The sequence below is a fragment of the Haemorhous mexicanus genome, chromosome Z, assembly GCF_027477595.1.
Source record: "Haemorhous mexicanus isolate bHaeMex1 chromosome Z, bHaeMex1.pri, whole genome shotgun sequence".
NCBI lineage: Eukaryota > Metazoa > Chordata > Aves > Passeriformes > Fringillidae > Haemorhous > Haemorhous mexicanus.
In genome coordinates, this window is record NC_082381.1 from 3,359,187 (window position 1) to 3,371,230 (window position 12,044).

Below are 12,044 nucleotides of genomic sequence, written 5' to 3' on the forward strand. Positions count from 1 at the left end.
CTTCACAGATAACTAAACTGAGTGTTTACACAGTGCCACACAGTAATACTTTTTTTCTTTCTGTTGCCTTGGAAAAGAAGAAACAAACAAAATAAAGCATGAAAAGACTTTTAAAAGTATTAAGGTAGAAGAGCTGGTGATGAGATTGCAAGAAAAAGCCAGAATCAAGTTCACTGTGCAACTTCATTTGAGCCTACTTCTAAATATTATGAGCAGACAGCCTGTAACTACACCAGGTTTTCATCCTTCAGCAGACATGCTTTAACTTTGGCAGTATTTATCTTTTTTATGCTACCTTCCCATCTGTAAACATACCTTGATGTACTTTTCCATTTATTATGTTTCAGAACTTCACCCATTTTCTTCTGTTTATCTAAGGAAAACCTTGTAAACTGAACCCCTATTAAATTCATAGTTATTTAGCTAAGGGGTGCCTGAATTATGGTTTGCTGAACATATGCTGACTTATGTAAAGCCCAATAAATCTCCCAATATTTTGTGATATTTGAGGAATGCCTCTTCAACAGAAACATTTTTCGACTTGTTTCCATGGGAAGGAAGACCTTCACAACACCTGAAGCATCCAGAGAAGGTTTTTGAGAATTGGCAGAGGCCAATAAACCATTCTGCAGGCATAGTTTTTCTCCCCCTCCTACACATCTTCCAACTCAGAAGCAGTGAGGCAAGCTTCTTCACAATTTTTTTACATGTCCTAACTTCCAGGAAAATAAAAATTGTTCTTCACAAATTCATGCTGGGAAAATTTTCCATGTAAATGTCTGATCCTAAAAACCTGCCACCTCCAAGGCTGTCAACCAATCTTAACAGTCATGCTCAGATGTCATCACTACTCATGCAGTTGGTTATGCTACAAAACCCTTCCAGAAGTAATAAAGAAATACCTCAAAAGGAGATGACAAAAGTAAATTATAAACTTGCCATTTTAACTTCTCTGCAAGTATCTTGGGATGATACTATGAGAAACTTTTCTAGTATGTACTAGCTGAGCACTAATAAAATTCTTTTTTTATTCTCTAACACTCGAAAGGGAATTACAAATTCTGTTATGTTTCATGGATATAGTACATTAAAAAAAAAACCCATTGAAACTTTAAGATATCAGGTATCTGATGGAAAACACTACTCAACAACTGGGACTGAAGTTTTAAACATAAATTTGCCTCTCAACACAGTTAGGCATCTGGTTTTTGGTGACCTTTTATGGTCAGTAACTACTGTTATTTCAAAAACTAATTTGTGGTGGAAAAAATATTTAAGATGCTTGTCTTTAATTAAGAAATACTTAGAGTTGCAAGACAAGCTTCCATTCAAATGTTCAACATATTATCACACTCTGGTCAATGTGTAGTGATCCATCTGGTTCTCCATAGATGACTCACTGATAGTGAAAATCTGTTACAGAAATCAGGATAAATACAGAAGTAGCACTTAGAGAAATATGTGTAAAAGTCGGTCTTTGAGAAAAGAGTGGAGATGATTTACAATGGCTTAAGGACTTACTCAGGAGGTGATGTCAAGTACCAATGTGTTATTAATTTGCTGAGATAACGTCATGACCTCTCTAACAAGACACTGCTAATTCTTCAAGTCCATTGCTCTCATTTACACTGACTTCTAGTTTCATATTGAAACCCAGCAGTTGATTTCAGGGAAGAAGGATCAGCTCCCCATTTTGACCAGAACTTATCAGTACTTTTTGGACTAATTAACATCTGCAATTGAGTGCAATGATAGTATGACTCACATAGGAAACAAGCAAACAAAAATGAGAGGATGTGGAGCATGCTCAGAAACCAAGACTCAAATGGCTTTTGTTAGAGCTCCTCTGGTGAAATCTCCAGCTAATTCACTTTGCAGGTATAGCTCACTTAGGATTAATCCTATAACAAAGAACTCTGAGAAGGCAAGGAAAATTTCCTCTCAGAATTCGGAAAATTTGAAGAGTCTTACCTTGCAAGGCATAGGCTTTTTGAAGGAGATTTCAGCTTGAGTCCAAACTCCCTTTGGAGAGTCCAAGACAGACCAGATTTTCTCTTGAACAACATGATTCTCCTCAAAGACATAAACTGCAAGAGTGCCACTCATCTTGAAAAACCCATATAAGGCATAATAAAAACGCAGACAAAACTGCAAGTTTCCTGGCAGGGTTGGGCCATACAGACGCCCAATGTACCCAGGCTGTGATGTAAACTTTGTATTTGCCAACAAATAATAGCCTGCAAGACAGCATAATTATTGTATTTAATATGGTATTAGCACAGCTGATTTCCTATTAAAGCAGCTTCTGTTATTGCATCAGACTTGGGTAATAAAAACAGTTCCAACTGGCAAGAAATAGATTATCACACTCTGACAGGAAATAACCATTTTTTCCAAAAGCATCCTGTCTGCTTCTAGCTAAACTGGCACATGGCTAAGTTACCAGAAATAAGCACTTATCAAACTTATCCTGAAAAATTCCCTGGCTTGCTGGCCTCACTGGAAAACTAGCCTTTTCAGGGTTACCACTGCGAGAAAAAAAAAAAAAAAAAAAAAAAAAAAAAAAAAAAAAAAAAAGAGGGTGGGGCAGAAGGCCTATTATTCCCTGCACCAAGTAAAAAGAACTGAGACGTTAGTGCATATGATAAATAACCATGAATACTCTACGCAAAGAAATGTCTGAATTTCAGAACTTATTTACAATCTTTCCACCATGTAGTTTCACTAGACAATATTTATGTTTTCCCTGAAAAAAGCCAACTATCCCAAGCCTAGAAGAGCTAAATGGCCACTTTTCCTCTCTAAAAACAATGCATTAACCTATTATTACATTTACTTCCATGTTTCTTTGGATTCATCCCTCCAGCAACTACAGAGCAGTACAGTGAAGACACTCTGATTTATGGCCCTGCCTCACTATTCAACAGGACCAAGCTGTGAGTGCTGATTTTTAATGGCAGAGAGTTGCACTGAGGCAAGCTAACCATTGTGCCAGTGATATTACTTAACAGAGTGAACAATGATACAATAGGTTAACCTTAACCTTTTATACAACATTTATATATAGTTTGACTCCTCAAGGAGAAAGCAGTTTTGATTCACCGAATCCAGTAGTGTGATCTCCCGCTCTGTACACATTGCGCTTCACTTTCACTCTGCTCCATCCTGGGCCATCTTTGTGATCTTGGTAAAAATTACACAGATCTTCCTCAAAATTGCAGCCTGCATTGGCAGGATTGAAAGGGGCTCCTAAAAGAAAGATGCATATGTTCTGTTAGGATGAGTACAGTGTGATAAACATAGGTTTGATGCAGCAGGATGCCAAAGAAGACTTTGGTTCGTCTTGCTTTTCTTTCCCAAAGATAAGCACGTGCAAAGATGTTACACATATATAGTGCACCGCCATGATGAAATCAAACTATCAAATTTTTATTGCAAGTTGGTCCTATATTCGTATATTTTTTGCTGGAGCCAGTAGAAACCCTGCTTCATTGCCCCCCTAAAACACAAATGAGCTCCAGATACTAAGACCAAATTCTTCCTCCAGGACAGATAATTCACAAAGACATTCAGACCATTTTTTTTCATCTGCTTCTTCATTCAAAAGATTATTAGGACAAAATGAGTGTGTCCATTTGGCTGGTTGTGCACTGAACATCAACATTGAGTATTTTTTTTTGAAGAGCACTTAATAAAAATCCTTTATATAGTTACATGTAACATGTGTGTATGTGCATGCTCTAAGTAGGTAAGCAAAATAGTTTTTAGTTCCTGTACCACCTCATGGCAACTTTGCTCTGGAGCTTGCCTCACACTGTACTAACACTGCAGTGAAGAAAGCTGAACAATTTATAGTAAAGTTGATTAAAAGCAAAGCTAAGACCGGCCCAGCCCTGCAGATGGCTCTCTCTAAACCTGCAGAATGGAATTCATGGGTCAGAACTTGCTTCACTCAGTCTGAAAAAGAGTGACCCTGCTGTGTGGGCCATGCTAGTAAGTAAAACATTTCTACTTCTTCAAAGGCCTCACCAGTCTCTCATAGAAGGTGCTTGGGGAAGGAGAGGCACAACCCAAAGCAATCCGGCAAATTTTGGCTTTGCCAGGAGCCAAGACACAGGACATTGTGTACACCACTCTACAGCAGCACATATGACCTTTCTTCATGGAGGTGAAGAGAGCTTTTTCACCAGTGGCAGATACACAGGCAATCAGCTCTAGTAGAACAAAAATTGTGGCTTTGGAGCGATGCCTGAGGTCTTTTCAGTCTCAGATAGGCCAAATCTAAGCCCTCCTACGTGTCTGAATTCTTCCTGCAGCCATGGCCTCCCACCTCTGCTTTCCTAGTTAAAGAAAAGGCAGGTGGAGCACTACCATGTGGCATTAATCCCATATTCTGACTCAGCCTTTGCTGAGCAAGTTACTCTGGTACCTTTTCCTCTACTTGGCTAACATCAAGACTTCGGCTGAACTCAACTTCCAGAAAAAAAAAATAAAGAAAAAACTTAGTGCTGTTATATATACTGGTATGGCCAAATACAAGGAGAATGGAGAGCTTTTGCTTTTTAACATCTCTGCTCAGAAGAATTGAAGATGACAACAATTGATAAGTCTGAAGGATCAAACAGTATATGTTGTATATGGTGTATGTAACAAAGTACAAAGCAAATAATTTACTTTCATTTCTCAAACAAAAAACCCAAAACAACCACAAAACCAATCTTCAAAATCAAAGTTAGCAGGCAGAGTTCTAGATGAACCTATCATATTCAGAACAGATTCTGATCCATTCAGATTAGATTTGAACTTCAACCATTGGGGCAGAAAATGCTATAAAATTTATCCCATTTCTCAACAGATAAAAGTTGTCTGAAAATTAAAATGGGAAAAACAGATAAGCAGCTCCAACCCCGTGAAAACTGCAAGCATAACTTACGATTTTTGTTGCAAAATAAAGCAAATACCAAAAAGTTATTGTGGAGATAATGAAAAATGGATTTACTTAGTCAGGAGATGTGGATTATTAATGATTAATGTTTCTGGAATCTACCTCCTTCAGCAGTGATACTTCAGCAGTGGAGGCAGAGCTAGCAGATACTCTGAGATAAAAAGGGGGAAAAAACAGCCCCTTTTTCACTGATCACTTTAAAGAATTTGCCAAAAATTCAAACTTCTGACCAAAGGAATAGATGGCATCATTGGTAAACCACTAATCGACTTTTGACTAGTATTTAGTGCCAGAGTAAAACCCCAGCAACCAGCTGCTTAAGAGGCTGCACTCACAAATGACAATGTCCTTTGTCCCAAGTGTCTCTGCATCAAAGGTCACAGGGATTCAGGTGGCTTCTGTTGCTGTGAAAACCTAACAAATACTCGACAGATACGCCCTGCCTGAGATGAGTAATACGTCCTGGAGGAGTGAAGACAGGGAAGCAAAGCTAGTGTTTTGGCTCTGAAGAACACCTCAGGACATGTGGCACGAAGAATGCCTACACTGGCATTAATGAAAAGCCCAGGGCATTTTCTTCCTCATACCATCACACCTGGGAAAACCCCCCCTCTCTTTCTGTGACAAGCCTGCAAGTGGTAACTTCTCAAAACCGGTAGTGATGCAATTACACCATTCAGTCCAGCACTCCAGCTGCAGAACCCTGAGGCAAGGTCTTTGGAAAGGAAGCATTAAGAATTAAGAATTGGTTTCTGAAAAAACGAATGGCACAGGTGTTATCCGCTGTTATGTCTCCTGAAGGTAGAGGACCCCAGTGGTGTTGGTCATTTGAGAAGGCAGCACCAAAATTGCAAATACTGACAGACAGTTCTGAGGGGCAAGGCATAGGGAGAAAACAAGGGAGATAAATAGCAGCAAGAGCTTATCATACCTGTCTGATTGCTGCAGTAAACCGGAGAGAAAGAAATGTCATCAAGGGCAACATAACCTCCCTTGGCACTGTTGAAAGCCACTTCAAATATTACCTAGAAATTATAATAAGTTGTTATTCTTCTGCCCTATACTCAGCAATAATTTTGGTACACATCTTTGAAATACAGAATTCTGATTGAATGTCCCAGACAGACTCCAGCGCATCTCATACAGTGCTGAAAGTGTTGGGACTAATTAAATTATATAACTTATTAGGGACATAAATCAGAGCCTGACCTTAGAACTAGATCATTTTCCATTCAAGGTCAAGGAAACACCAAAAGGAATATAGCTCTTCTTCTGCTTTATGAAGCACCACTTTTAAAGATGCAGTAAGGCTTCTGCCACCGTATTATACAAAACCACTATTCACAATCATCAGTCTATACTGACTAGACCTCCAGTTTTATCTAGAATTTGTCTGGAACAAGAGCTAAAAACCCCGTGGGTTCATTACTCTGCTATTAAAATATTAAATTTTACAGTTTTCTGGTAATATCCTAAGACACTGAAACACGTGACTTGACATTAGCTGTCAGGGAAGATTTCCTGTACAGAATTTATTTAAGAACCAGAAAAGCTATTGCTGTGTTTTGTTTACCACAAAGATCAAACAATGTATTGTTTTAGTCATTCCCAGGGGAAATAATTTCCTCAAGTAAGTGGAGGACCATCTATAACTCTTGAGGAAGTGTCTTAAAATTTCTCTTAAGTATCAAAGGTCTGAGATACAGGAATACTTTGAGAGCCAGCCCCAGGGACAAAGCAAGGAAATAAGGACAAATGCTTTTGGAATGAGATTCTTTTCAGTGAAAGCAATGCCTGTGATGTTTTGCAAACTCTCCTTTAGCTAGATGAAACAAAGAGTAAGACCCTCTTGAAGCGACTGAAGAATTTATGTGTTAAGGTTTAATATTATTTCTATAAAATGATCTCTGAAATAATTACTGTCTTAAATAACATAGAAATTCCTGGAGCAGATTAAAGGCCTGTCTAGCCCAGTGTCTTTTTTCCAGCAGAGAGCACCTACAGAAAAAACTGAAGACAATTACAGGCTTAACATTATATTTCTGATGGATTCTTCCTCTCCCATTAATTTTTCAGTTTTTTAACTGATCTTAATAATGGTATCTACGATACATTGTGGAAGTGAGTTATGCAGTGGAGTCATATATGAAAAGACCCTCTGTTCACTTTATTTTAAAACTGCTACATGGTAACTAAGAATATGGAAGAGCAATGTAAATTTTGAGAAACAGGGAACAGTTAATCTTTTCTGTGTCCTTCATGACTCTTAAGAACCTCTAACATATTCTACTTCTATCTTTTTTTATAAGGGCTGAAAACTGTTATTTCATTGATGTAACTTCTCCATACTTTTCATTATGTGCATATCCCTCTTGGACAATGTTTTTAAATCTGTTTTTAATCTTCTTAAATCTTTTTTTTTTTTTTTTTTTTAACTGAGAGAGCTGAAGTTGCATACCCTGCTGAACACAAGGTTTCCCCATGCATTTACCCAGCTGTACAACATCCTGTTTTGCTATTTATTCCTGTATGGATAGTTTCCAAAATTCTGGATAGATTTTTGAATGCCACCAGGAAATGAGATGATATTTTCACAAGCTCAACAACAGTACTGCCAAGCTCTAAGTGATCATTAATTAATTTCCATCAATAGTGCTAGGGTTTTCCCCTTTTTAAATGTGAATTTAGTTTCTATTAAGTGATTCAGTAATTCACTTACCATTCTGTATTATGCAGCCTTCTGAGAGCTGCCTTCCTTTCCTGTGAAGTCTGATGATTTAAATGGATTATCACTGACTTTACCTGAGAGTGTAAAAGCCCTATGTAACATCTCATGAAAATTAGCTTTACCCCTAGTAATTTCTAGAAGTCAACAGGTTTATGGTGAATTAGCAAATAGCTCAGGTGGAATTGAAGCAAGTAGAATCTATCTGTAATCCATGTATTAGAAGAATATAAGTATAGAGAGATTATATGTTTGTATATATATAAAAATTACATATATATGTGTAAAATACATATGTAAGTATGTATGTATGTATATAATATACATACACTGTTTATTTCAATCTTCTAAGTTTGGCGTATTTTTTTAGAAAACACTAGGGAATAAAATATTCAATTTTCTTCTGATACTCTTGACAATCACTATAATAACCATCAAGAGCTGTCTTTCACACTTGAGGACTACTGTACTCTTAAGACCCATGTTTGGACTTTCTCTCATGAACTACAGGATCTAAGTAAGGTGGAGAACAGACCCCAAATATTTCTTTTAATTTTTCTTCTGCAGTATTTTTCTTACGCATTATTTTATGATACTCAGCATCCTCAAAAATGGATTACAGAGTCACAGAAACAGGGAACTGAGAGAACCTTGGTATTATTCAGCTACTAAAAAACTTCCCATCAGTGAGACTCTACAACCTCCCAAGATACTTTGATCAAGGACTAAAACACCTGGCTTCAAAATCAAGCATGAGGGTAGAAAGTGATCCCTCCTTGACCTTTATGCAAAGGGCAAAGGATATCACAGATCACCAACACCTTTACAGCTGTCTTTCAGATACTGCATGGTCCCTGCTATGTTCCTGGCTTGGCCTGAGTTGGCACTCATGTCTGAGGCAACCTGGAAGTGGCAGCTGGACTGTGCAGGAAGGATTGCTTTACCTCCATGGGATACGGTGCATTGAAGTCGACTTCTGCCAGTGCCCAGTCCGCGCTCAGTGTACTGTCTGTTCTCCAGATCTCTTCATAGAAGCCACTCATGTCTCTCAGATAAACAGTAAAAACAATGCTGCTTTCCTGCTTAAGTTGATAATAAAAAGATAAGCAGCCAGATATTGGGGCTGTGGTCTTTGGTGAGATTAGCTGGGCCATTTCCTGAAAATGTTTGACATACACAGAGTCCACATACATGTAGTGACCTAGAAGCAGAAAAGCATTTGGTATAAGGATGCTCTTTAAAGACCACCACGTACAGAGAGTATCAACAGATGAACAAGGAATAGACATACATATCTATGAGCAACAATGGTTGCTTCCTAGAAAATTTTAGTAATTCTAAAAATTGTTTTTCCTCTCTTTTCCTCCTATGTACAACCCAAAATTGTTTGGCTAAGATACCAATTGGCAAAAGAGTCAATCCCAGCTCTTTCTATTCTTAAGTCTTTATTATTATTAGAAATAATATATTTATCTATATTTGAAACATAATAAACTCTAAACTTTGGGAGCCATTCATAAATGGAAAAATGTGCAACAACGGTGTTAACTCCCTGCCTCCCAACAGCTAGGTATGGTATTTAGTCTGTGTAACTTTTACTGAAGCAATCAAAGTAAATGAACAACTTTATAAGCCATGTGTTTTATCATCTTTTACAAAGCAGTTTATTTAATATATCAAATTACTGTCAAATAGCTTTTAGTCCTTATATATCTGCTCAGTGTATCAATGAATTTGTTTATTAAAAAATGTCTTATTTTTACTGCATGGACTGGCGTTTTTATGTAAAATCCTTAAAGAAGATTTTTGGGAGATGTTAATGAACAGAAAAATGCATTACATTTGAGGAGACTATCTTCCCATCATGAATATGAGCCAATATGACCTGCAGGATTTTCTAAGGGTACAGCTTCTAATATTTTGATTTTGGGAGTGCTATCTCAATTTAAACAGGACACATCCATGTTCACAAACATGCTGTGCATTGTAGTTTTTCTTCTTCTGCACTCCCAGAAGCACAGCATCAAAGAGTATTTGATGAACAAGAAATGACTCTTCACAAGTAGAAGGCCTGGAGAAGACAGAAACATGAGACTGGAGGAGTACTTTAGCATGAGCACTGCAAACTGTGCTGTTCAGTTTGAGTGGGCACCACTACAGCATTAGCACACAGCAGTCTCAGACCTTCAGATGTCACTTCTTGCTTCACTCTGGTGGAAGGAGGAGAAAAGACTGCTTGGCTGTGGGTTTCCTCCAGACTGCCCACTGCCAGGGACTGGTGACTTCAGCGATACTTGCCTGCAAGGTTCTCAGCTTCACTTTTGTTCTGCAGTTTTAGCACATCGCATGGTTTAGCTACAATCTACCTGGATGATGCAACTTCACAGCCCAGTTGCTGCAAAGAAGTCTTCCATAACTTTAGGCTTCCTGAAGTCTTCTCAGGAAATGCTCAGCAGGGAGGGCTTGGTGTGAAATAGAAATGCTGTGGCTACAAGAAAACACATCCCTCCCAGCTGGGACTATTGCCTCTCAAAGTACTTATTTAATAGGCTGATCCACTGTCTGCTGTTGAAGTTGTGGCGAGTGTAAACTTCCATCAACATTTTACTGGCATTTTAGCGCCAGGGGGTGACACAGGGACGGAGGGACACTCTGTACTCAACTCACACAATTGTGAAGTAAATAAAAAGGCACAGCGGCATGAGTTAAGGAAAGAGGATCAACCCTGCTTTTCATGAGGTGCGACTCCTTGCACTGCCACAAGCATCATGCAGCCCAGGAGACACAGGGTGCAGCACCAGCCCCAAGTCCTGATCATCGCCTGCAGTGGTACTTTGTGCAAAGGTGAAGTTATCCCACAACCTTCTTCACAGCTGTGTAAAAATCTCTTCCCCAAGCAAGGTGTCCAGGACAAGCATTTGCACAGGCAAGTGCAAAAATTCCAATAATTCTTCCTAGCATTATGTCTCTGACGGTCTGTACTAACAGTATCGCATTTGATTGAAAGAAACAAGACTTCTAAACTGTACAGTTTCACCCAAGAGTCTCCAAGCATGTTTTAATACCTTAGTTTTTGTACTCGGTTTTCTCAGTAGCCATTGGAAAGGAAACCCCTGCCAGATGTACAGAGCAGCAGTATAAGAATCTAAAACTTACTGTGGCCCATACACTCAGAATACATAGAAAGTTGAATTGGGCTCTCACATCCAAAATTTCACTCTTATCTCTGAGTACTTCTGAATCCTAGCAAAGAGTGTAACAACCTTTTTATAAAGCTTACAGGCAGCTTTGTCTGAACTTCTGCAAAATCCCCCAGCCTCTTTCTAATTCCTTTTTTTTCCCATAAATCACTCTTACCATCCCCATCCCAGCCCCACAATGGAAAGAACTCACATAATAATAACTTGCAGTATGAGAGTCATACATGAATCACAGACTTAGACTTTTCCACTATATTTCTGCTCTACATTTGTTACTTACCCAGTGCACTGTTAAGTGTGTGGTCTTTGGGCAGGACAGACTGAGAATTCCGAATGTTCCCTCCACCAACAAACCAGTTGACGTTAGGATTCCAGCGGTTCACATAGCCACAAAGATGATTTTCTTCAAAGTCACATTCTGCAATTGCAGACACCACCAGCTGAGTGCACACATTTTCATTGCAGAAATAGGAACAGCAAATTGCTAAGCACTGGCCTCACTTCACATACAGCAGAGCAGATAACACCTGTATTTATAAAACTGGACACAGCATTTAAGAGCTCATAATAAACAGAAGCAAACCTATCCAAAATTTTAGATTATTTTTTAATGAAATTTTCATTTCCATCCTCTTTGGACCAATCTGTCTTTTCACCATTTGCCAGGACAGGACTGCTGTAATTTAGAAACAAATAAAGCAGATTTAAATATACCACCTCCTTGTAGTAAATAGTCAAAGCAGAACTTTCACCTGTAAATCAGGGATGGCCAGAAGCAAAGCCGGATAAGTATCTCATAACAGTAATGCAACAGCTTTGTCTCCTTCACAGACACAAAGAATTGTGACAACTTGTTTGGACTCCACCAGAGCTCTCCAGAAATGTGAAGATGTCCCAGCCTCCTAGACACTGGAATCTTTGAACTTCATTAGCAGTTTTTAGCAAATATCATGAGGAAATGGCAGTAAGTGTAAATATATACATATACATACACACACACACACACACACACACATATATATATATGTGTGTGTGTGTGTGTGTGTGTGTGTGTGTGTGTGTGTATTAGCACAATGTTTTGTCTGTAGCCTCAAGATGACGCTTGTAAGGAAGCCATGAGCAGGCAGAGAGCAGAAATAGTCATGCAGCTGTTATGCCTAGTATTTGAAGCAGT

General features: G+C 38.6%; 1 protein-coding gene across 3 annotated transcripts in view; it reads right to left on the minus strand.

Annotated features, from left to right (window-relative positions):
* The window catches only part of MAMDC2 (MAM domain containing 2), a 54,659-nt gene that overhangs the window by 13,674 nt on the left and 28,941 nt on the right, over positions 1-12,044 (minus strand). For all 3 annotated transcript variants that reach the window (XM_059874120.1, XM_059874119.1, XM_059874121.1), the window contains exons 5-9: positions 11,151-11,288; positions 8,615-8,871; positions 5,877-5,970; positions 3,103-3,249; positions 1,972-2,237 (exon numbers count right to left, since the gene is read on the minus strand). In XM_059874120.1, coding sequence (XP_059730103.1) covers positions 1,972-2,237; positions 3,103-3,249; positions 5,877-5,970; positions 8,615-8,871; positions 11,151-11,288 — 902 coding nt within the window. The remainder of the gene's footprint in view (positions 1-1,971; positions 2,238-3,102; positions 3,250-5,876; positions 5,971-8,614; positions 8,872-11,150; positions 11,289-12,044) is intronic.